At 31.6% G+C, this 26,756-nt stretch overlaps 1 protein-coding gene and 1 long non-coding RNA gene across 2 annotated transcripts in view; one reads left to right on the top strand and one right to left on the bottom strand.

The window, feature by feature from the left end:
• Positions 1 to 1,772: 1,772 nt before the first annotated feature.
• The window catches only part of LOC126734480 (uncharacterized), a 68,547-nt gene continuing 43,563 nt past the window's right edge, over positions 1,773 to 26,756 (bottom strand). The window contains exon 3 of the long non-coding RNA XR_007660066.1: positions 1,773 to 2,264. This is a non-coding gene — a long non-coding RNA (uncharacterized LOC126734480). The remainder of the gene's footprint in view (positions 2,265 to 26,756) is intronic.
• The window catches only part of LOC126734468 (serine/threonine-protein phosphatase 2A 56 kDa regulatory subunit gamma isoform-like), a 129,957-nt gene continuing 114,114 nt past the window's right edge, over positions 10,914 to 26,756 (top strand). The window contains exons 1-2 of the mRNA XM_050438112.1: positions 10,914 to 11,225; positions 11,284 to 11,334. Of these exons, the coding sequence (XP_050294069.1) occupies positions 11,223 to 11,225; positions 11,284 to 11,334 (54 nt within the window). The 5' untranslated portion in view covers positions 10,914 to 11,222. The remainder of the gene's footprint in view (positions 11,226 to 11,283; positions 11,335 to 26,756) is intronic.

Here is a 26,756-nt window from a genome sequence, read left to right as displayed (position 1 = left end):
TTTGTGTTTTTTATTTTTTTCTCCATTTCCACACCAATGTTATTAAAATATGTATTGCAATAATAAAGATTGGAAGACTTTGCTTAATTTTTTTCTTTTGTTGCATCTGCTACAACCTTATAAATTTTGTTAATATTATTTTTATTGCTTTCTATTTGATCCTTATAAAAATTAAATTTCTGTTTCTTAATTAAATTGTTTAGTTTATTTCGATAAATTTTATAAATAGTGTTTTGTTCTTCAGTATTTTTTTTTTAAGTTTATTTTTAAGTATATCTCTATGTTTTATAGAAGTAATCAAACCGGTACAACCGGTACATTCCTTAATTTTTTGTGTTTTGAGTATTTCATAGGACGTCTTAAGGTGACATTTTGCAAGGACTTTTTAAAAATATCTAAAAAGGAGTTTGTGGCTTGTTCAGGATCCTCTGTACCTAAGACTTCTGACCACTCCTGAACTGACAAACTCTGTTTTAAGAGATCATAATTCATATGGTTGTAATAGATTATTTGTTCTTCTAGGATAAATAAATAAATTAAAGGAGCGACAATCTTCTATCTTCTATAATGAAACATAGTATTGCATTGGATATGGCAATGTAACAAGTTCTACCTTCTGAAATAAAAAAAATAATTTTGAAGAAAAACCATACTTAATTTTTTTTTTTTAATCCTTAGCACTATAAGAAAAAACCTTTTCTAATGCCCGTTTTATAACCGGAGTAATGTTAGCAACGGAATACCAGCAACGGCGGTTGGCGGCTTACAAGGACGCGCGCGATGTTAAAGCGGCGCTTATGAAAGTTGATATTTTACTCAACACATGCAAAAATTTAAGTGCATTATAACTTGCATTAGATGCATTTTCTCAACGCAAGAAATTCCTTTTTACCGATTTTGTTATGTCGGCACAATTAATAAAATTATGTAAAATTTAATCGGAAAAAAAAAATTTTAAAATCGATATATGACGTTTAAAAAGCAAAGAAAACACCGCTGTTACAGTCGAAATTTGAAGATCTTTTTTAGGGTGTCAACTCAATATCTCTACTAACTTAAAATATGATAAAATATATGATTAAAGTAATTAGATCATCAGATATGATTGTGTAAAAAATTAAAAAAAAAAATTAAAACTCAATTTAATTTTGATTATATACAAAAAAATCTTTTACAATTAAAATTCTTATATAGAAGAAAAAGTTAAAATACAATCTTTTAAATAAATAAATACTAAAAAAAAACTATTTTATTTTTTGGGAAGTAGTGTTGGATTCAAAATAAAATTTAATGATAAATAAAATTTTCTGGTCTCATTCTGATTATGAATTTTTCAGTTATGAGGCTTTTTTTATATTATATATCAATTTATTTATACGATAAGTTAAAAAATATATATATTATAAGACACATTTTTGCAAAATAACAGGTTTCTTTTTTTAATAATAAAAATGTTTTTTTTAATTTAATATAAATTTATTAGAGATTTGGTAACATATACTAAAAAGTAGAATAAATAAAATAAATAAATAGATAAATGCATCTCGGACGAATAAAAGTCAAAAAATCAAATTTGCTCTAAAAGGAATGGGGATTATAAAAATAGTTTTTATTTTACGGAAAATCAGTGGCGTACATAATATTTTTCAAGAATATTTATTATTAATAATTAAAATAGATTTAAATAAATAATTTAGCTTTAAATAATTTGGTAATATGGTTTTCATTTTTTACCAGCTTTATTTTAATAGATACTAAAAAACCGACAGCACTTTTTCATTGCCACTTTTGTGCTTTACAATTTAATGTATAAATAGTTTAAATCTAACGTTTGGTATCTGAGTTATCATCATCAATTTTTTTTTTATATAGACCGAAAAAAAACTACACCTGTAAAAAACAAAAGCCTATTTAAAGACAATTACAACGATATAACACACATAATATTTAAAAAAGTTTTATGGTCAAAATGTTACTTGATGAAAAATTGTTGTTTGTGTCATAGGAGGCCATGAAGAAGAATTTTGACATCTCAGCTTTTACTATAATTAATAAAATCGCTTAACTCTAATGTTAAAGAAACCGAGCCGGGCTAAATCAATGCCTGCCTCTTTAATGAATTATTTATTAATGTTCCTACTTAACTGGAAGAGTCGCTTCCCTCGGGTCCTAACAATCCTTCCGATTATTTGACAGGTAGTTGTGGACCGGGCTTGTCTTTTACTGAGGTGAGCCATGATCAAGTTCGTCAGGTGATTGATGGTCTGAAAAATAGTAAAAGTACGTATACTTTTGATCTAAACACTAGACTTATAAAAACTATAAAAAAAACTTAGTTATAGTACCACTGATCAATTTGGCAACTTCATCAGGAGTTTTTCTCGCGTATCTCAAGAGTCATATGCAAACTGGAAAGACTGGGCTGTTTCAAACAGAATATGTTTGAACGAAACCAAAACTCAGCAGATAATTTTTTCTCCTCGAGATCTTGGTTCTCTCCCGCATCTCTCGAATGTAACAGTAAATTTCCTTGGTATCACTCTTGATGGTGGTTTAATCTGGCTGAGAAGAGTTGTAAACCAAATTATCAAGATGCATATTCCTTATCCGTATTTTATCAAGCTCTGTCTCAATGGACACGCTCAGGATTGCTTATTTCATTCTATAATGATATTCTGTCTTATCAGCTGGGGGCACTCGGTGCACATGTCTAAGATATTTGCATTGCAAAGAAGATGTGTGAGGGTGATTGCTCGTTTGGGCTACAGAGAGTGTTGTAAATCCCACTTCAGGAAATTGAAAATTCTCACTCTACCCTGTGCATTTATTTTAGTGAGCCTATTATATGTTAGGAAAAATGTGACTGACTATGCAACATATGCTGATACCCACCGGCACTTTACCAGAAATGATGACTCCTTAATTCCACCTTTCCATCGACTCTCCAGATGAAAAACTGGGCTTTCGCACTACGGAGTAAAATTTTTGAAAGCTCTGCCAGCCTCTGTAAAGGTTCTGCCACTTTGTATATTCAAAAATAAAGTTAAAGATTTCTTAATTAACAACATTTTTTACTCATTTTAGAAATTTCTTCACTCCACTGTGGCTTTTTAGGAGTATTGTATTTTTTATGTTTATATTGTATTTTAAAAAAGCTGCTTTATTAGTTTTACTTAATGCTTAATCCTTGATGTATTTTTACTTTAATTGTGGTATATCTTATCGTATTATATAATTACTGCATGGGTTTTCTTATTGTTGTAATGTTAATTGTAATGCTTTTTTTCTGTGTTTTGACTTATGTAAGAGTTTGTACTTTTTGTCGTGGGTAAATAAATATAACCGTTGATTGAATATTTGGGAAGATACGCAATCCTGTGTTAAAAAGTGTACCCGGTCGACTATCGGATTGCCGTTCATTTTCGTGCATATTGGCATATTGAAATTTCTTAAAAGTTAAATTTTATAAACAAATAATTACTTACCAAAATATGTTTTTGAGACAAAAATTAATACAAAAATATATATAAAAAGCTATTTTTACAAAATTACCAACAAAGTTTAATACAAGTTATGATTCCAACAAACATTGTTTCCTTTATTTTGTGTTCAAGAGGGTCAAGTTTTTAAATAAAAAGCCCGTTGCACTTAATTAACTAAAAACTAATATACAAAAAATATGTGGAACAAATTTTAAGATATAAGTAGGTTTCACGTAAATATTATAAAGAATAATTGAAATAATTCATAAGACTTAATACCGATCATAATATAACTTCTTGATCAATAATTTTTTGTAAAAAGTAACCCATTTTGTAATGTGATTCAATATCTGAAAAATTGTGCAGCGTAGTGACATCTGTAAAGTAAGGGGTTGTGAGTGAGGATGTTAATAGAAATTGAAAATAGGCCACATTTTAAGTTTTAAGCGACACAGGAAAATTTTCAATTACCAGTTGTTACAACTATACTTAAAACTATAAAAAGATACCTAGTAACAAAAAAAAAACATTTTGTTTAAAGACCCCGCATCACGGTTATACAGGACGTCAATAGAGGTGGTATAATTAGAGGAAAGTTGAGCAATATAGTGTCCTTTTATAATAAAATCTAAATACTTCCTAAATTTTGCAAAAAAACTGAAATTTGGCAAAATCATTTTATTTTTTTCTGGCGTTATTTCAAAATATATGACAAAAGTATTTATTAAATGAATAAATTATTGTGACCACTTTTTCTCGCCTATACGATGACACCTTTAAAATTTAAAATACGACGTTCTGTCTTTAAAGAGCCATCATCAACTTTGTTTTTCTTTGTCGGCGCTATATTGACCATTTGCAGTTTAACGACGCGGGAATCTTTGGGCGCCCGGCCGTTTTGTTATTTTTTTAAGACAAGGGCGATGATGATAACAGCGCTTTTATTTATTTTGTTATTGCCGATATTTAAATGCGCTGTGATCTCGCATAAATAACTAAATAAATGTGGTGGTTAAGTAATGTATGAATGTTTGAATAAGGGTTGAAATGTTTTGAATAAGGGTGTAACAACACTATAAAATATCGAAAATAGGCCACACTTAAAACTAGAAAAAGTTAATAAGAAAAAAAAACAAATATTTTGTTTAACAGTATGAAGGGTCTCATCGCGATTATACAGGATGTCCAAAATAAGGATGAGCAGTAAATGGTTTAATTAGGCGAAAGTTGCGCAATATAAATGCAATAATTGAATAAATGCAATCTAAAAATTGGAAAAATGCCAAATACTTCCTAATATTCAGGAAAAAGGTGAAATTTGGCAAAATGGTTTTTTTATTTTTTTCTGGCGTTATTTGAAAATATAAAATAAAATCATTTATACATTGTTGTAAACGCTTTCTCTCATTTACAAGTTAACATCTTTAACTTTTAAATACGACATTTAATAACTCTTATAATCCTTCTTTAGAGAGTCATAATCAACTTTTTTTCTTCTTGTCGACTCCATGTTGGTCACTTGCAGTTTTGAATAACCCTTTTACAACAAGAATTACTTTTTCAACGAGGTAATTTCTAGTGAGTAGTTGGAATCATCCCTATTAAATAATATATACCTCTCTCTCTTTTAAATACAATTTCGAATTTCAAAAAATTCAAAACATACTTTATTCATAAATGCATGGTACCTATTTGTTGACATGGTACTTCTATGATATAAAATAGGCACATTAATCGACATATTACTAACACATAATTTAAAAACAATACACAATAGTGGGTTCAACATACTAGTATAAACACAAAATGTATTTTCAATTTCAAAGCAAGACGACTTAAAAATTTTTTAGAGTAACATCACAAATTCTAACCTTTACATCTTTACTAAAAACTAATTATATACTATTGGCCTGTTCCTAACTATCTTAAAAAAATTCTAATGCTATAAAAATACTTGCTTTTAAGAAGTTTCGTTTTCGAAGAACTTTTTAAAGCGAGGAGAACTTCTAGAGACTTTTATGACATTTGGAAAATGATTAAAAATTTTTATGCTCAAGTAAATAAGAGAATTCTTAGTTCACTTTTCGGGATGGGCATTGGAATATTGTATTCTTTTCTGACATTATAATGTTTTAAGGAGCCATTATTTTGAAGATACAATTTATATTTTTTATATATTAGGCAAGCAGACTCAACAATAAACAAGCAACACAAAGAAAGTATCTTTAAATAGGGGTCTGCATGTCCTGTGGAGATTTATGACACATATATTTAATGGCTCGTTTTTTAAAAACAAACATCGAGTCAAAAAGCCGTTTACTAATGCAACTCCAAAATGTTATTCTATACTGTAGGTATTTTTGTATAAAAGTAAGTTCCAACTTTCGACAAAAAAAATAGACCGTTTTTGCAGATATCAATCTCAGTTCATTTAAAACCACTCTAACAGCATAACATCGTCTAGCAAGTTTTTGCCTCCTGACATATCTCCATAAAACTTACGTTTATGATCGATAACAATTCGAAGAAATCTGTTAAAATTATTCACTTCCAATTCTTTCTTGTGAATCATGAACTGCTCTGAACATAAAAACTTAACAATTTAGTCTTATCTATGTTTAAAGACAACAAATTAGCATCAAATCACTGTTTAATCATTAATAAATCTTTAGAAATTGTTTTTGTTAATGTGCTTTTATTATTGTCTGCTCATAAGATAGTGGTGTCATCTGCAAAAATAGTGAAGAATCCTCTTATCTGGAGAAACGCCAGGTCATTTATATACAATAGAAATAAAATAGGACCGAGAAACGAACCCTGCTTACTACACAAAGTTCAGACAAACTGTCATTTGGCCAAACAAACTTTTTTCTGTCTAACAAAACAAAATTTTAACCATTCTAGAGCAACTCCCCTAAACCCATATCTAGAAAGCTTACCGAGCAATATTCCATGGTTGACACAGTCAAAGTCTTTAGAGAAGTCGCAGAATACCGTTGCAGCAAAGTGACCTTCTTCAAGCTCAAATATAATCTCTCCAGGAATGAAAACATTACTCGACATTCATTTAATATGTTATTTTTTTTAATTAGGAAAGCTACCATTCGTACTATAACCAGTTTCTCAATAACTTTAAAGGCTTTTTAGGCTTTATTTTTATCTTTTTCATGAATGAATTTCATCATGAAGACAATTATTGAAAATACTTAAAACACTAAAGACCATAAACATAATATATTGATTTAAAATTTTCTTAAAGTAAAAAAAAAAGAAAAAGAGAATGATAATGGTCCTCATAGACATGAAGAGACAGTATTTTTAAGAGTTCGGATTGATTTTTGTAGATAAAATAGATAATTTTCTGTGAGGTTTATAATTAGATTTTTTTAAAGATTTTCTAATAAGATTTTGAGATTCCCATATTAGGTTGTTATAAATCAAAGTCTTAATTAATATACGCACACTGATTAATTTTGCCTAAAGGAGCCATCGTCTCACAAACTAAACACATTTACATATATCTATCTATTTGTGATTATGATATCCAAGAAAATTTTTTAACAACTACCAAATTGCAATACGGCAAACACGAACCTGTGCAAAAACTCTCCCACACGACTCGGATGATCGGCCGATTACTAATGAGAAGCGACGGACGAAATTATTTTCGCGCATACTGGAGAGAATCGCCATCTATTTTTCACGCATATTTGCGGTCACGCTTTAGCCCATAAGGTTGCGTATCTTCCCAAATATTCAATCAACGATATAACAAAAATTTAATGTTAATAACGGCCATACTTAGTATCAGTGGCGGATCTGGAGGGTTTTGGTAGGTGAGGCGAACTCCAAAAATTAATTATAATATATTTTCAAGTTATATAATTTAAAAACAATGGACTGTAACAGGTATTATAAAACGACCAAAAACTTAATACACCCACATTTAAATTATTTAAATATTTTTAACTCCCTTTTGCAAAATAAAGCTCTCAAGACTCAAGGGCTCGATTTTTAGTTACTAAAAAAGTTTTTATAATTTTTTCATAAAAGTCCTCTTCGTCTGTTTTGGAACCAGTCATATCATTAATACGCGACTTTTCGATTGACAAGAGTGCAAGGTCAGATAACCGGTCTTGATTCATACTATAACGAAGGTAAGTCTTTATTCTTTTAAGGCCAGAAAAATGTCTTTTCACACTTGCACTTGCAATAGGTAAAGTTAATATGAGCATAATAAGTTTAGTTGTATACGGAAAAACATCTTTTATGTCGTTGTGAGAATATTAATATTAAATATTTGTTGCGGACTACAGCCTGAAAACTGTTCATCGCCAAATATTATTTTCAGTTCAGTTTTTAACGCAAGTCTTTTCAAAACCTCCTTTTCAAAAATTTTGTAATTTTTAACTAGGTTTGCCAACAAATCTTCAGGAAATATCTTAATTCTATCTAAATTTTAAAAAGTTATTGCATTCAATTAGCGCTAAAAATTGTATGTCTGTAAAGTTCTTAAATCTTTCTGTTAATTGTAGAACTATTGTATCAAGAATTTCAAAATAAAGACCTTTCATATTTTCGTCAGACTTTTCTTTAAGATTATATGAAAAACTGATGGTTTGTTTGGCATTATTAACTAAATTAGCTGATTTTGTTTTTAAATTATAAAAAATATCATCCGTCCCTAATTCGCTCAGTTGCGTAATACATGTATCAACATATTTTTTGCATAGGACAACATCAAATGTTTTTTTTTTATAAAATGTCATAAAGAAAATCTGTTTTTAAGAAAATTTCGCTAAACACATTTAAAAGAAATACAAATTCAAATTCTAAATAAGATTTTAGAAATCCTTTAGCACTATTAATAGAGACCGCACCTGAAGATCGATCATTCATAATATTTTCAAACACGGAGATAAAGTTGAGGTATTCATTTGTTAGTAGCAAAACAATCTTGGATCTGGATGCCCATCTGGTTTCGCAAAAGGACGGGATTCGTTTACCAATCAGGTTGTCTGCAACCACTCTTCGTTTGGCCGACTGATGAAAGAAATTAGGGTTTCCAGATAAAGTAGCAAAAAATATTCGACATTCCATAATAGATTTGCATCCGTCTTGAAGTACCAAATTTAGTTTATGGGCTGAACAGTGAATAAAAGTTGCTTCAGGAGCATCATTTTTAATTTTCATTTGCAAACCGGTAATGTGACCAGCCATGACACTTGCTCCATCATAGCACTGTGCCACGAGCTTTTGTAATTAAATCGAGATAAAACGCTGGCAACTAATGTGTATAAGGCTTCTGAAGTTCGGTCATCACTCACATCGTAAAAACCCAAAAATCGTTCATAAATATTCAGAGATTTTTTCTCTACATATCTTAGTAACATTGCACACTGAGATTTTTCAGTAATGTCGGTGGTATCATCTACAATTACGGCAAAAAACTCGTGTCTTTAAGTTGCTGATTAATCTCTTCTTTAATTACTTCACTTATGCAAAAAATTAAATCATTTTGAATGGTTTTGGAACAAAATGATTTTCCAAGCTTTTTAATATGATTTCGTAGTTCTTCATTATATTTTATTTTGGAATTAAAAACTTCAATAAAGTTTTCCCTATTTTCCGAACCTTCACCCTCTCGATGACCACAAAATGACAGTTCTTGTTTTGCTAGGAGCTTAGTGGTATCAATTAAGTTACTAAGTAACATTCTGGTTTTTCCTAACTTTCTCATTGTATATGATTTTACAATATGAGACATTTTCCTGTAGTAAATCTTTTATTCTTGACATGTTTTTTTCTAGTCTTTTTAAATTCATAAATGATGTTAAATGCCTGATTCCGCATGCTTTTTTGCTGATCGTTGCAAATTTTTAAGGTCATAGTATCCTTCTTTGACCCAGACAGACTTTACATGTAAAAGAAGAACACATAGCCAACAAAATAATTTTTGAGCATATATACTCCCACACAACCAAGGATGGGTATTGTACCAAGATGATTGAAAGGAACGAAGATACTTTGAGCCTGAAACGTAATTAGTACTATTGTGGTTGATCGATCTATATTTTTACAATGTTTCAGATTTTTAAAAAAATGGTTTAAGGAAAGTTTGAAATAAATAAATATAATATAATCATTATTTTCTAATATTTAGGTCGATCAACATTTAAAAGAGGATGAATAATGAAGAAAGGTATAGTAAGCTCAATTTTATATATTTAGTCATTTAAAAAAATTATAAAAAAAAACATAATTTGGCATAAGTAGGTTTACTTTAAATCGGTTGAGTATATGTGGTTTGGAACTTCATGTATGGCAGGAAACAAGAATAAAATTGTATATGTATAAATATTAAAATAGATTAGATTTTATAACAATATGTTATTTTATTCTTAAAAATAATTAGTATTATTAAATAAAAAATAATAACAAAAATATTATGATATATTATGATTATTTTTTATATTACATTATTAGTAGAAGTTTACTAGATACTAATATTTCAAAGATGAAATATAAAAAAAATATATTGCCATACGTGAAATTTGAACTACTCGTTTCCAAATTATTATCATCGCCCTTTCTTTACCTGATCTTTTATCTTCTTTTAAATTGCATAAAGATGGCTGAGGTCTACCAATAGTAAGAATCTCTCTTTTTTCATTTTCCGTTCTTCTGGAAAACGGAATTTCCAGCAAAGTAGTGGGATGACCCAGTTTGGCCCAGTTTGACCCCATTCAGGGCCAAAAACAGGCATAACTTTCTATAATTAATTAAAAATGTTTTGTAAAGTCTAAATCACAAACATTTAACACTACAAACAGTACAAAAACAAATAATTCATGTTTATTCAAAAAAAAATTTATTCGTGCTGTTCTCCGCCTGCCACTTGACTGCCAGCGGGCTTTTCCAACTTTGAAATCGTTCGGTACCGGGTATCTTTCGGTTTTTCATGCGGCGACAGCGAAGATCGCCTCAATCGAACCAGTCGGTGGCGATATTTTGTAATTGCGCGGGCGGGTATAGCTCAAAGAGCATGTTCATAAAGTTAAATGTTGAGTACCGCTGACCAATAGGTTTGGGGTAATGCTACTATATAATATCGTATTTTTTTAAATATTTATGCAAGGTGAGGCGTCGCCTCCCTTGCCTCACCGGCAAATCCGCCACTGCTTAGTATAAGTTACCTCTTATTCATTCACAAATCCTTGCGATAGCAAGTATCAGTCAAATAGGCCTATAATAGGAGGGGTCATTTAGAGAACTTCTCTTGAAAAATAGGTATTAGTTGCGCCATCTGTCGGAAAATGTTTAAGGTGGAAGTCTAGTATGGCCGCTAACTACGCCCTTTTTTTAATCTCGGACCACACTCTTAAACTGACATTGGTATTTTGAATTTTGATCAACAAACTAAACGCCAACTGTCAAGTTAAAGCCGGAAAGGTTTTCCCGTTTCTTTTTTTAGAATTTTTGCAAAAATGTATATGGTTTTATACTTTTTTCGCAACTAAAATTGCGATAACCCCTTGTGCCTTTTAAGGGAGTTCTTAAATCTTTATAAGCCTATTTTGTCGTCGGGAGTTCCAACTTATTACGTTTACTAATTAGTTCAAGTCAAGTTCGGACCAAAAGATCCACTGACGCCGTGGCTTTTTTCATGTTTTGTTAATTTATTATTGTCGTTTTGCATTATTATCATTTGTTGTACATTTGAGCTATTCATTGGGTGGCATGGTAAGTCATAGTTAATTTATTTTTATATTGGATATTTATGAATGGATGCTTTGTTTAGGATGCCAAACTGAGGAATGAGAAGGGAAAAGGTGGTGAAGGAGATGGGGATGTAAGTATTTTTGAAGTTTATTTGGTGAAAAGGCTTTATTCATTTAGTGTAAATGTGGAAGCTTGCTTCATTAAAAATCCTTTTGCTACTATAGTATCTGTCATACTTCCAATCAAACTTTCAAACTTATTTATGTAGCTAAACCTTCTTACCCACAACTTAGGTTTATTATTTACAAGGATGTAAAAATAAAATGAAATTTTATGCATTTTTTTGCCACTTTTTAATTTTATATATTTTTTAGTGTGTTGGGGTCAGTTGAATTAGGTTGGGTTAGATCAAGTTGAGTCTAACACTAGGTAGTAAGCCTCATTATTATGTGCTTGGCATTTATGAGCCTTCTATATACTTTTTCATACAAATAAAATCTGAAGGAGAAAATTTGGAGGTTACGAACCTCTATTCATACCTCGCATAAAGTATGAATTTTTCAGAGCTGAATATTTATTTATTTCAATATACAGCAGACCCAGTTTACAAAAACAATAATAGATAATATAACATATTAAATACAGAATTACAAAAAAAGAAAAATATACCAAGATAAAACCTATGAAAAAACAATCATCAACAAGGCTAAAAACTTAACACTATAATAATAATAATAATAATAATAAAGCTTTTAAGCCTTTTAAGCCTTTATTTCCAACAGGCAACTTGCCCAATAACAGGAAACAGTTGCAAAACAATGAAAAATATAGTTAAAAGAAACACACACAAACAAACCTAAAAGAATGAAAAGAAAAGAAAAAGACTAAAGTAAAGTCACATTCTCAAAAGTTATCCAAAAAATTAGAACAAATAACTATTAATATAATAACAAGATAATCACATATTCAACAAAATTAAATTAAATTAACTGCAATATAGCTACTAACTATCACTTAAACACATGGGTCCTAATCCCAAGAGTAATGATCCACCAAGATATCGATAATCACGATGACATAATGAACCGGAGAGAAATTTATATCGCACATGTGACAGATCCGATTAAATATAGCGCATATTGTATATAGTGGCGATTTCAACAGGATGTTAGTATGAGGCCTTGGCAGAAAGAATGTTAGGGGATGTCTAGCATTAAGCCTAGGCACCATGAAACGTACACCAGAAAGAAGTACAGGACTATCAATGAATCCATTCAGTAACCCATGCAGGAATTTTACAGAGAAGATCATTCTTCTGAGATGTAATGGATGTAGATTGAAGCGTTCCAAGAGTTGCCGATGATCAAACCCTCTTACCGGATATATGCCATCCTGCCTGAAGGCCAAAAACTTAGCAAATCTGCCCTGAACAGATTCAAGGAGATCAACATGATTCTGATAGAGCGGGTTCCATATAATGCAGCCAAACTCCAGTTTTGATCTCACAAAGCAACAGAAAAGCAGTTTTAATCTAGACTCCAAAGTAAAACTCTGAGAACTTCTAATTATGAACCCAAGCCTTCTCAGGGCTGACTTGACTATGTTATTGAAGTGTGGAACGAATGTAAGAGAACATAGGTTAAAGTCTAAAATGATTACATTTTGATTTGAATGACTGTAAGCCACTGGAAAATGGATGCAAACTATTTTCATTAAAGAATGTAAGGGTAAATGAAATATAGGAGACTTGATCCTTCTTTAACAGGTATTAAAAGGAATTGCTTCCAAGAAGGTAGGACAATGATATAAACCATTTAGGAACATTAAAGCAACAGAATAATGCCATCTGACTTTAAGATTAGGGATATTATAGTTGGATTACTGAACAGATGGAGTAAATGATGTGCACGAAATATAGGTCCGCCCATCGATGCAACCTTGGCAGATTTAGAGGAAGAGAATTATGCCTACTTATTTTAAATTATTTTAACGTACAGCTTTGCTTTGTAAGCAGCTTTTTTTAAAATATAATATGGTCGCCTGTAAAATGGGTCCAAACCGATTTTGAGGTTGTGCCAGGTAATGATATAAAATGAAAGAAGGAATAACAAGTTAGGGGCTGCGCTGGTAGGCCTGTGAGATTGCAATTTATAGATTGAATATAAGTATATATATATATTTGTTCCTTATTTAAAAAAGGAACAAATACTACATTTTTTTTTAATACATTTTTTACACATTATGTTTATAATTATGTATAAAATTAAAATTATTTTTTAGCTAGGTAACATTATTTAAAAAAACAACATTTTTGTTTTTCTTTTTGATGAATGGAAAATCCAATATATCAGACAAGTTATATTTTTAAAAAAGTTTATTGTAAATGTATTTATACTATATTAAACTAATTTATAAAAAATCTTCATGGAAAATAATACTAATACATGAATAGATATGTACAGTGTGACCCATTTGATTTGTTCGGCTTTTTTTTTAAATGTCAGGTCCAGAAAAACTGCATCATTATAACAAAAAAAAATTCTGCCATGCAAATTCCAAGGCCTACTAATGTCAGTTTTTAAGGGCCAAATTTTAAGAAACCATGCCAGGCATTTTTTTAGCAAAAAATTGTGCACACCACTGGATTTGGCATCCCCCAAAATGGCCTTATACCAAATTTCACCAAAATATATTAAGTAATAACAATTTTATAACAAAAAATAAAAAGGGAAATTATGCATTTATTTACATTTAAAAATGTGTAGATAGCCATGAAAAAAACAAATTGAACAAAGATAATACAAGCAAATAACAATTCCAAACTAAATACAAATAAAAACAAACAATAAACTAACAAAAACAAATAAAATAAAAACAACAAACAAAAAAATTAAAAATTAACTGCTACTAAATTTTGAAATTTCTACTAATCCACCATTGTTTTCTATGCATTTTACATTCTTTTTGCCTACATTTAAAATAACTTTACGGACTTGCTCTGGAGTAATTTCTGAACAAACCTGTATTATTCTGACTTGTAGATCTTCTAAATTTTGAGGTCTTGATTTGTACACTTTTTCTTTAAGTAAGCCCCAGAGAAAAACATCGAGTGGCGTTAAGTCAGGGGATCTCGGTGGCCACTCAACGAAAGGACTGTTTCGTCCTATCCAACAGTTTTCAAATTGTTGATTTAACCAGTCTCTTACTAAACAAGCATTATGGACAGGACAACCATCTAATTTAAACTTCAAATTAAGGTGATATCTTAAGGGTAAATAGGGTTAAAAAAAATAGTTGTATTGAAATTACCATTAAAGAAAAAAGGGCCAATAATTTTGTCGCTTAGTATTCCACACCAAACGTTAATTTTTTGCGAATACTGTCTCCTTGCATTTATTATAAATTCTGGATTCCGCACGGACCAGTGGCGGCAATTTTGACTGGAGACTACGCCATTTGTGGTAAAAGTGGCTTCATCACTAAAAAGGATTTCATCTAGAAAGTTTCTGTTGTTTAAATATTCTCCCCTGAAGCCAATAGCAAAACTCTAATCTTCTTGCCTGGTCACCATCCTCTAAGGTGTGCAAAAATGTTGGCTTAAATGCTTTTATGTTATTTTTTTGCAAACATCTTCTTATACTTTCTCTGGGGATGTTAAGGACCAAACTAGCCGTTCTGACACTACTTCGAGGATTGCCGTTAAAATATTCCAAAATGTAATTTTCATTTCTTCTGAGCCCACGCCGTCCATTATGTCTATTTTTAAGTAGATTTTTCGAAACAGATCCTGTTTCATTGAAAATTTTATTAACACGTTGCACAGTACTTAGACTTACTGGTTTATCAGGATGCCTAACATTAAATTCTCTGGCAGGTTCTCTCATCGAACGCGTGTTACCACCAACAAGACGAACAATTTCAATTTTTTCTCTTAAATTTAAATTTTCCATGAGTACTAATACTATCTAAACACGTTCTATTACCACTTTTGACAGTTAGATGTCAAATGTGACAATTCAATATTTCAATAATTTTTAGACACAATAGAGTTCAATATTTCAATAATTTTTAGAGACAATTTAGAAGTAAAGCGCATTTCTTTTTTTTTATCATAAAATTATTATTTAATATTTTTTGGTGAAATTTGGTATAAGGCCGTTTTGTGGGATGCCGAATCCAGTGGTGTGCACAATTTTTTGCTAAAAAAATGCCTAGCATGGTTTCTTAAAATTTGACCCTTAAAAACTGACATTAGTAGGCCTTGGAATTTGCATGGCAGAATTTTTTTTGTTATAATGATGCAGTTTTTCTGGACCTAACATTTAAAAAAAACCCGAGCAAAATCGCACCAAAAATAAACTTTTTATCAGGGTGACCCGAAAACAAATGGGTCACACTGTATATTGGGGCAATTATGGACCATTTTGGGGGCTAAAATTGTAAATTTATAGGATTTTTCATCGCTTTGTACCCCTATAATTACATATTTTGTAATTTATAAAACAAAATAATATAAAAATAAAACAACAACGTTATTGACAACAACGATTGCGAAATGAGAGGGGCTTCAGTATGTCCCCAGTAGTATTTTTTGTTTTGTCTGGGACACTTTTTAGTTGGATGAATTGGCTGTGGATTCAATTTTAAATAATAAAAGCATTATAAAGTTAGATTTTACATTTTTTTGTGAACAAAACACATTTAATATAAGTATAAATTTTGAAAAAAATAATTTAAGATATTGAATTATTAATATAGGTACATAATAACGATGAGGTTTAATGTAAATACTACCTAAAGAAGTTATGTAAATCCTTCTAAGTTAGAGAATTTGGTTACTTAAGGATTTAAAATTAATAGCATATACATGGTGTCCGGAAGCTAGATGCAATCCTTTAAGGGGGTGATAGCTGACTTAATTTCAAACATTTTAAGCTAAATATGTGTAGGTCGAAATTTGTTTATAAATTTTTTATGACAATTTTTCCATTTTTCTCAAGAAATACCAAAATTTCACACTTAAACGGTAATAGAGCACAAGTTACAATTAGTATCGGAGTTTCAAAGTTTATTTTGTTTTGTCTAATGTGTATTAATAAAAATACGATCAATTTCAAGCTTCTGTGTAAACTTATTAGAAAAAATAGAGATATTGAAATGTTAAAAATTAATATGGAGTTAAAATAAAAATGCTTTGTTTTATGTTTAAATAATTGTTATGAAAATGATTTCGTCGTTCAAACCTCTCTAAAAATATGCCTAGCTTCTGCCCTTTATATTAAGATATCACTCATGCCAATGCCTGGCCAATTCTTAGCATTATGGCCTCTTTTGTGCGGCAGGTCATGTAAACAAAACTTACTGGATTGGTTTTCTATTATGGGACAGTTCAGGTAAATATTCAGGTAAATAAAAACAAAATTAAGCAGAGGTACCTAATAGTAGATACTGTAGGGTAAGGGGTACCTAGTAGGTACTTTGGGGTGGGGGTTACAAGTTAGGTACTCGCTTAATAAATAAAAACGTGTGATTTTAACGTGTGACTGCATCCACTGTTTTTTAAATCGAGTTTCTGCCCGTTTTATTAAACAGTATTGTAAAATGGAATTTACCAACCAAGAGTACGCTGACATTGTCTTAACATATGGACGGGCTAACGGTAATGGAGCTTTGGCACGACGCTTGTACCAGGAACGTTATCCAGATCGAGGTTACCAAACTTCAGGGTGTTTCAAAACACCTTTCGCCGTCTTACTGAAGTTGGCATTGGGAATAATCCGGCACGTGGAGTCAACCCTGGCCATAATAATGTAGAGATAAAGGAGCAAATACTGGAAGCTTTTACCGCAGACCCTACTGCAAACGTCAGAAAAGTAGCTGAAGACCTTGGCCTTTCTAGATGGAAGGTGTGGACGACCATGAAGAAAGATGGACAGTATCCCTTTCATGGTACGGGGGTGCAGGGCTTACAAGAAGAAGACCCTGCAAGACGAATTCAGTTCTGTGGCTTTTTATTGAACATGGACATCGAGGACCCGTTATTCTTAAGAAGTATCTTGTGGACAGACGAGTCCAATTTTTTCAGGGAGGGTATTACCAACTTCCACAACCTCCACGAATGGGCTGCCAAAGATGCAAATCCGCACTGGAAAAAACAAAAATCATTTCAGAACAGATTTTCGGTCAATGTGTGGGCCGGAGTAATAGACAGGACTATTATTGGGCCACATTTTCTACCAGAGAATTGAAATGGTGCCAACTATTTAGATTTTCTACAAAATGATATCTTCGTTCTTCTAGACGAAGCTGGATTATTGGAACGAGAAAGACCAATAATCTTTCAGCAAGATGGTTGTCCAGCGCATTGGTCCTTGGCTGTCAGGAATTACTTAGACGACTGTTTTCCGGACGGTTGGATCGGTAGAGTCGGAACCTTTCCTTGGCCTCCTCGATCGCCTGACCTAACTCCGTTGGATTTTTTCATATGGCGCCGGGCAAAGGAGCTTGTATACACCACCGAAATAAGAACAAGAGAAGAGTTGATTCGCAAAATAAATGAAGCATTTGACAGGATGAAAGAAGATATGACCATAAGAGTAACCACCACCGAAGTAACAAAAAGGGCTCGTGCCTGTATTAGAAATAATGGATTACATTTTGAACATGAACAATAAAAAGTTTAAACAAAATTGTATTTTATTTAACATTAAAACCTAAAATAACCCCACAATCGGGGCTCTAATGCTTAGTAGGCTTATGAGAGGTCTCAGTCTAATAATTTTTGTTTACATGACCTGCCGCACAAAAGAGGCCATAATTCTGAGAATTGGCCAGGTATCGGCATGAGTGATATCTAAAAATAAAGGGCGTTTCAATGTCTCTATTTTTTCTATAAGTTTACACAGAAGCTTGGAATTGATCGTATTTTTATTAATACACATTAGACAAAACAAAATAAACTTTGAAACTCCGATACTAATTGTAACTTGCGCTCTATTACCGTTTAAGTATGAAATTTTGGTATTTCTTGAGAAAAATGCAAAAATTTCCATAAAAAATTTATAAACAAATTTCGACCTACACATATTTAGCTTAAAATGTTTGAAATTAAATCAGCTATCACCCCCTTAAAGGATTTCATCTAGCTTCCGGACACCCTGTATAATGATCAACGTGATGGCTAGTCGCAAATAGAGTGTAGATAAGCCATCTGTAATTGTGAATTATATGTAAGTAGAAAGTCCCTTATAATTTTTAAAATTTTGCATTTTTTTACTTCATCCTAACTTTTTTATCAATAAAATGTTCAAACTCAACATTCTATGTGAGAATTTTCAAAAAAAAATCGGTTTTTAGACGTCCTTGTAATTTTACCGGACCCTAATTTCTTTAGTTTGTCGCGGTTTATACCCACTATAAACCGATTTAGTTATCCATTGTTAATATCTAGGCAAAAACTTATTAAATCTCCTTTGGTATTCCAGGAGATACGGGCATTATATTGATTAAATAATAATGGGCGCCTAGATAAATAATAATAGCGTCCTCTCGCTTGGCAACGGAAACTGTTGTAACTAACTTGACAGTTTGACGTGCCTAATTGGATCAATCAAAATGGTAGAAAGGCGTGGCCAAATTAAGGCGGGAAATCAAATTTCATTTAATCAGACAATCTTATCATTTAATCGTAATATCTAAAGCAAACGCCTAACCAAAAAGGTTACTCATAGAGAAAAGTGCCTTTTTGATTAGGTATTAGCATCAGATATTGATCTGAATAAAAATAAAGCTTTTCAGCTTTATTTTACATATCTAAATGTGTTAATTTACTGCAATAATCAATTAACAATAGTGTAGGACATATCACCAATTGGACAAATGGAAATAAAACAATATTTTTCTTTCATACATTTATTATTTAATTTTAAAATTGGATATGAATTGAGAAAAGAGCCAAACACTCAGGACATCTGGTTAGGCCATTCAGCACTTTGTAAGCAAAACGGACATTATAAAATTCTCTCTTCTTACTGACAATGTAGTAATGGACAAATAAGACATGGTTTGCTCTGTAATAAGAACTACCCCAGATTTACATAGTCTGTATCTTACAAACTTTATAAATTTGGATTGGATGTTTTTAATTCGACATATGTTGTTTTTATAACAAGGGCACCAGATTATATTTGCGAGTTCAAGATTCGATCGAACTAAAGATGGATACAATGTTTTCAGTGCCGGAATGTTTGTAAAATCCTTGCATGATCTTCTCAAAAAGCCTAAGAGTTTATGAGCCTTACAGAATATAATGTCAAAATGGTAAGAAAAACTAAGCTTTGGATCTAGATAAACACCCAGATCCTTCACCAATTCAACACTCTTTAATGCAACATTGTTGCTCAAAAACCTTACAAAAACTTTAAAATTATATTATTACAACAATACGATAATTGTTTTGTAAACAAGAAATAAGTAGTAATAATGTAATTTTATGTAATAGTAGTAATAATGTAATTTTAATGTAGTTTGTGAAAATCCATGTTTGGTCCCATTCTCATATATCTTAATTCGTTTTAACCTTGTCTGAGGCACTAGATCTAAAAGATGTATTGACGGAAGCCCTTAATTTGTTATCCCTGATGATGGACATGTTATATGTACGAAGCATGTCGGATTAATATTTTTTAAATAAATTTAGTGGAGGATGACCGAAGTATCTTTAGTTACCTATTGTTCCATTTAATTGTCTTTTAGTACCTTTGTCCCCTAGACCATTTTGATGTGTGTATTCGTAAAATGTGGATCATATCCTAACTTTGTATGCAATAGTCCAGGAGAATGTTATTAACATATACAGGTGATTCATGAGGAAATGTCAATACTTCAGGTATGGATTCAGTCCACCACGTTCGGTTCGCAAGGCCTGTCTCCAAAATATAGGGTGTTAAAGTTTTTATTTAATTTTTCTATTTTTTAAATAAAATCTATGATAATGTAAATATTGGAGTAAAATTGGTATTCGACGGTTTTATTGTTGACGGTATATTGGTATGACGGATTCGAATCTAATCTTAGTATGACTGTAATACATTTTTAAGTCAATTAAACAATTCTTTTGTAATTTTTTACGGATATCTATTAAACGTTGATATAAGCAACCGTTTTCGAGATATTTGGATTTAAAAAGGCATTTTATTAATTAAAATAAAAATACAAATTAAAGAGAATGTGTAACTAAACAATATGTGTTTTAATTTTTAATGAAATTATTGTTCTTGAATTATGTTGAACAAAACATAGGCTACGTTTTATAATTTTCAAGAATTCCACCATTTACTTCTAAGCATATGCCATCTCTATGGTGAATACGTCGGATTCTCTGCGAATAGATTTTGGCGAATTTTTTAAAATTCCTTATAAATATATTACAGTTCAAAAAATATACGAACATTTTTTTTTCTTGACAGGTGACATAAAAAAATACAGATAAAATTATAAAAACTGTAAAATACTTACTGAGTTACTTAACACATACACAAATTCTAAACAATACTTGAATGGTACATTGCACGACATCTAGTGAACAGTTAAAATTATAACAAAATTGAACAATATGAGACTAGCTCATTTCTACTCAGTACTGGGAGCGAGTAACAGAGAACCATTGGACCCAAGGAATTAAAGAAAGTGTTGCTCTCAAATTGAGTTTGCTCATTAATGCAAGTGTAAACCGGTGATTTGATGGCTTTATTTATTTCCAAAAATTTCCAAAAGATCCAACCTTAACCCCTTCTGACAAACATGGAGCACCTCTGTATCCACCCCAGGCTCGAACGTCAATAATATGATTGGCGAAAGGAGAAGAGGTATTGGTTATAAATCGGTTTATATTCTTTTCAATGAGTTTATTATGTTTTTTGACTCTTGTCTCGATTCTCCTTCCGCTTTGTCCGATGTAGCAGTCAGGATGAGCACATTTTAGTCTGTAAACACCAGATCTGTGTGTGACGGGAATTTATCTTTGGTGTTGACTAGAGATTTAGACAAATTATTCGAAGTCCTGAAACAAACACGCAACCGCTCATCGGAGTCCCTTGACAAATTCTTGGCAACCTGATGGGATATGTTTCCAAAATATGATATGCTTCTGTAAACGCCATCGGTTTTGTATATATGTGGCTTGTTTAAATGTTTGTAAAGACGTTTAAAATAAAGAGAATTTATTATTTTGTCAGGATAACCATTGTTTAAGATTACCCGAAAAATTATATTCTCCTAACAGTAACACTGACATTTGATTTGATCTGACTTATTAACACACATTTATTTATTTCTTTATTTATTCACGCCCTATAACACTACAGTCCGATGGTTCTCTCTCATTCGCTCCCAGTACTGAGTAGAAATCTGCTAATCTCATATTGTTCAATTTTCTTATAATTTTAACTGTTTACTAGATGTCGTGCAATGTACCATTCAAGTATTGTTTCTTATTGTTTAGAATTTGTGTATGTGTTAAGTAACTCAGTAAGTATTTTACAGTTTTATAATTTTATCTGTATTTTTTTTTATGTCACCTGTCAAGAAAAAAAAATTTCTTATATGTTTTCGAACTGTTTGTAATATATTTTAGAATCTGATAATGGCAAGAACACTTGCTGAAATGCATCACTCCTGAAATTAGAGGATTAGCATTTTATTTGTGGAGAAAAGACTTCCCCTACTAACTTTTCAAGATCCAGTAATGTTTCTCTTCTATTTACTTTAGTGGAATATTTCAGTGATTTGAAACACCCCAAAGGCAATAATCCAAAGGATTAAAGGATAGGTAGCATTTTTTTTAACAAGTTTGTTGATTAATTTTACATATAAAAGGTTTCCAAAAATACAGCCTCAATTTCTCTTTATTTGTTATGGCCTGACGTTTCATCTCGGATTTGAGACGTCTTCAGATGGCTAGGATACAAACAAACACGCAAACAAAGCAATAGTTACATAATTACAGAACTTACTTTTGGAGCAATATTAACTTCACTTATTTCATGAATTTACAATGGTAAAAATCCTTCAAACAGTGCACATACATTGGTACCAAGGATATATAACTATCACAGTGTGTAACTTTAAAGAAACTAAAAGATTATATAATATAAACAGAAAAAAAAATCAATTACATCCTCACCTTCACAATTTACATAAATATCATTTAGAGATTTACGAATCACAACCAACAAAAATATATTATTTTTTATTCTAACAAATAATTTAAAAGTTTGTCTGAGGATTTGAGTGCATGCATGTGTTTAATGACTTCTGGCAAACTCTATTATAATGCTCTTGTGGCTTGTATGCATATATAAGCTGGATTGAGCAAACCTACATTAGTCTTAATATTATTATCCCAGTACATATGATGTTGAGTCCTAGTATAATGTTTGTCAAATCCGTTCTTTTCAATAAAAATTTTGGTCTGAAGTCAAAATTATAAAGCCAACATTAATTTTTTATGTGATTTCTTAGAAAATAAGTAGACCTTATTATTTTCGAAGTTATGAGTTTCCAATTTTAGAATGTACTTGATAACGGTTTGTCATGCATTTGTGAGTATAATTGTCATATTAGTTGTTATTTCACGCATCATTTTTTAGTAAATTGCATTTATCTGTGAAAGAACGAATTGATATACTCGTGATGATTGGTTTTGGAGACCGGGTGCGTACACAACAAGTCTGTAATCTATTTCATGCAACTGATGCTGATCGTCCCGCAATTACTATATCCACCGTTAGCAAAATTTAATGAAAATTTGGGGAACACGGCCATGTAAGAAATTTATCTAAAGAAAAACCTCCAAAAGTATCTGAAACGGCGAATAATCCCCATGTTGCGATTAGTACAATTTTCAGAAATTGGAATATATTAGTAGGGTGAGTGGCAAAAATACTTTCTGTAAATAAATAATCTTATAAAGGACGACTGATACATGAATTTTTAGAAGACGATTTTGACCGCCTAATGCAGTTTTGTGAGCAAATTCTTGAGGCTAACAATGGCAATGGATATTTCATTCGAAATATTATTTTTTTCTGATGAGGCCACCTTTACGTTGAATGGACACGTTAACAGGCAAAATTGCAGATATTGGGCAACCGATAATCCTCAAAGACCCAAGAATACCACACACAGCGCCCTCAAAAAATTAATGTGTGGGCAGGTATTGAGAAAAATCGAATCCTTGGACTATTTTTCCGAAGAAAAATTAAACGGCGAGCGCTACTTGGACTTTCTACAGTTTGGACTTATCTCTGCTTTAGTTGTTTTAATCCCTGATCCACAAAAGGCTAACATAGCTAGTAACCAGATATGGTTTCAACAAGACGGGGCACCTCATTTTTTCTTATGGGGCTATTTGAAGTCCAAAGGTTATGAGAATAGACTTATGTTGTTGATTATTAGCTTAATAAAAACTTTTAATTTTAAACTGTTAATTTTCAGCTTAATAAAAACTTATCTCATTCTTTTAACTTTAGAAAGGCCAACTTCCATCTCCTTTATGACTCGATCCTTGAAGCTGACTGGTCTACTGTGTATTTATCCTCTAACGTTAACGATGCATGTGGAGCCCTATATGATATATTGAATGGCATATTTGCCGCACACATTCCTCTTAAGCAGCAACGTAAAAGAAAATTTCCAAATTATTATTCTCGAGAATTGATTAAGAATATTTATAGGAAAGAAAAGGCTTTCAAGGACTTTAAAATGTACAATTCTCCATTCTTTCAAAATAAATTCCATTCTCTTAGACGCCTTATCAAACTACAAATACGCAATGAATATAAGTTGTATATATAAAACACCGAAAGGAATATTTCTTTGGACCCATCTAGCTTTTGGAATTTTATTGGTTCTAAGAAGGCTGGCACCAGGATTCCTGGTATGATGAGGCTACCCGATGAAGTGGTAATTAAAGACCCACAAGGCATACTTGATGCTTTTGCACTGTTCTTTGGTGAGGCATTTATACAATCAAATGTCATTAACCATTCGTCGACGTCTGATGATGTGCCTCACTTTGACATTTCCAACGTTGATGCTGCCCAGATTATTTTGGCTAGTAAAAAACTCAAAAATAAGTTAACATCTGGTGTAGACGGTGTACCTAGCTTCTTGGTTAAAGATTGCATTGGTGTCCTGGCTGATCCGCTGACCTACATTTTCAACTTAATACTGTCAACAGAACAAATTCCTGAAATTTGGAAGACTGCTAAAATAATACCTATTTTAAAAGCTGGGGACTGATCAAATCGTGAACTACAGGCCAATCTCATTACTCTGTAACTTCTCAAAAATTTTCGAAATTATCCTGAATCGGTCGCTATTTAGTCACGCAAAAGAACTCATCTCTGTAGACCAGCATGGATTTTTTAGCGGGCGATCTTGTGTTACTAACTTATCCTGTCTAGCCACATCTGTGAATCACTTGATGTTAATACTCAAGTCGATGTTATTTATACCGACTTCCAAAAAGCCTTTGATCGGATAGATCACTATATTTTGCTGCATAAATTAACTCAGTATGGTTTTTCAGGAAGATTATTTAATTTATTTCATTCCTACTTGATTGGTAGATCTCAATATGTTGAATATGAGGGCTTTAAATCGAAATTTTTTAATATAACGTCGGGTGTGCCACAGGGCTCGAACCTGGGTCCGCTCCTGTTTAGTTTTTTTATAAATGACTTGATTGAGTCACTCACTTGTCATAGGCTGGCTTTTGCCGATGATCTGAAGCTATATTTAAATGTATATGGTTTGGAGGATTGTGTTTTTCTTCAGAACTGTCTAAGTACATTGGAGGTATGGTGCGCTGTTAACAGGTTAGGCTTGAATGCGGCTAAATGTAGTGTGGTCGGTTACTCTAGATCAAAAACACCCTTAAATTTTAATTACTTTATTAATGATACTATTTTGAGTAGATTAGAGCAAATTACTGATCTTGGTATCACCTTTGACTCTGAATTTACATTCGTTCCACACTTCAACAACATAGTCAAGTCAGCCCTGAGAAGGCTTGGGTTCATAATTAGAAGTTCTCAGAGTTTTACTTTGGAATCTACATTAAGACTGCTTTTCTGTTGCTTTGTGAGATCAAAACTGGAGTTTGGCTGCATTATATGGAACCCGCTCTATCAGAATCATGTTGGTCTCCTTGAATCTGTTCAGAGTAGGTTTGCTAAGTTTTTGGCCTTCAGGCAGGATGGCATATATCCGGCAAGAGGGTTTGATCATCGGCAACTATTGGAACGCTTCAATCTACATCCATTACATCTCAGAAGAATGATCTTCTCTGTAAAATTCCTGCATGGGTTACTGAATGGATTCATTGATAGTCCTGTACTTCTTTCTGGTGTACGTTTCATGGTGCCTAGGCTTAATGCTAGACATCCCCTAACATTCTTTCTGCCAAGGCCTCATACTAACATCCTGTTGAAATCGCCACTATATACAATATGCGCTATATTTAATCGGATCTGTCACATGTGCGATATAAATTTCTCTCCGGTCCATGTGATTGTCGATATCTTGGTGGATCATTACTCTTGGGATTAAGACCCACATCTGTTTGTGTGACATGTGTTTAAGTTATAGCTAGTAGGTATATTGCAGTTAATTTAATTTAATTTTGTTGAATATGTGATTATCTTGTTAAACTTTTATAATTGGGTTTTTATATCATATTAATAGTTATTTGTTCTAATTTTTTGGATAACTTTTGAGATTGTGACTTTACTTTACTTTTTTTCTTTTCATTTCATTCTTTTAGGTTTGTTTGTATGTGTTTTTTTTAACTATATTTTTCATTGTTTTGCAACTGTTTCCTGTTATTGGGCAAGTTGCCTGTTGGAAATAAAGGCTTATTATTATCATTTAAAGCAAAGAGATCGGTAAAAAAATAGACTAATCGATCGTTAAGTGATTGAAAATGTGCAATTGGAAGTTATTTACCGACTTCAAAAATGCATTGAATTAAATGGACAACAAATTGAACATTAGTTGCAATAAATATTGTATTAATTTTTTAATGTCATATGTTTCATTAATCTTTTACTTCTGAATACAATGATACTGAATAAAGACTACCGTCTACTATAAATGGACCAATTAAATGACCATTTAGGATTGCATACCTAACATTAATGCTAAACCTGTTTTGAAGGTGGTAGACAATGGTACAGTGAAAACATCTTGTCGAACTTGCATTGTCTTATTTATTTAATGTAACACGACGTTTCGGTTGGTAAGTATCTCCAGCCGTTATTTGAGTTTTGTATATTGTGTGAGTTTTGTATATTGAGTTTACACTTGATAACGGCTGGACTTACCAACCGAAACGTCGTGTTACATTAAATAAACAAGACAATGCAAGTTCGACAAGATGTTTTCATTAATGCTAAAGTTATGTTTGAAATTATGTTCTACCGTAGAATAAGGGTTTTCATAAACCCACCGGTGTTCATTGTACCATCAATCATCACGCGTGAATTGTGC

The sequence above is a fragment of the Anthonomus grandis genome, chromosome 3 (assembly GCF_022605725.1).
Source record: "Anthonomus grandis grandis chromosome 3, icAntGran1.3, whole genome shotgun sequence".
Taxonomy (NCBI): Eukaryota; Metazoa; Arthropoda; class Insecta; order Coleoptera; family Curculionidae; genus Anthonomus; species Anthonomus grandis.
The sequence above is the reverse complement of the archived record's forward strand: the minus strand, read 5'-3'. Positions and strand labels throughout refer to the sequence as shown.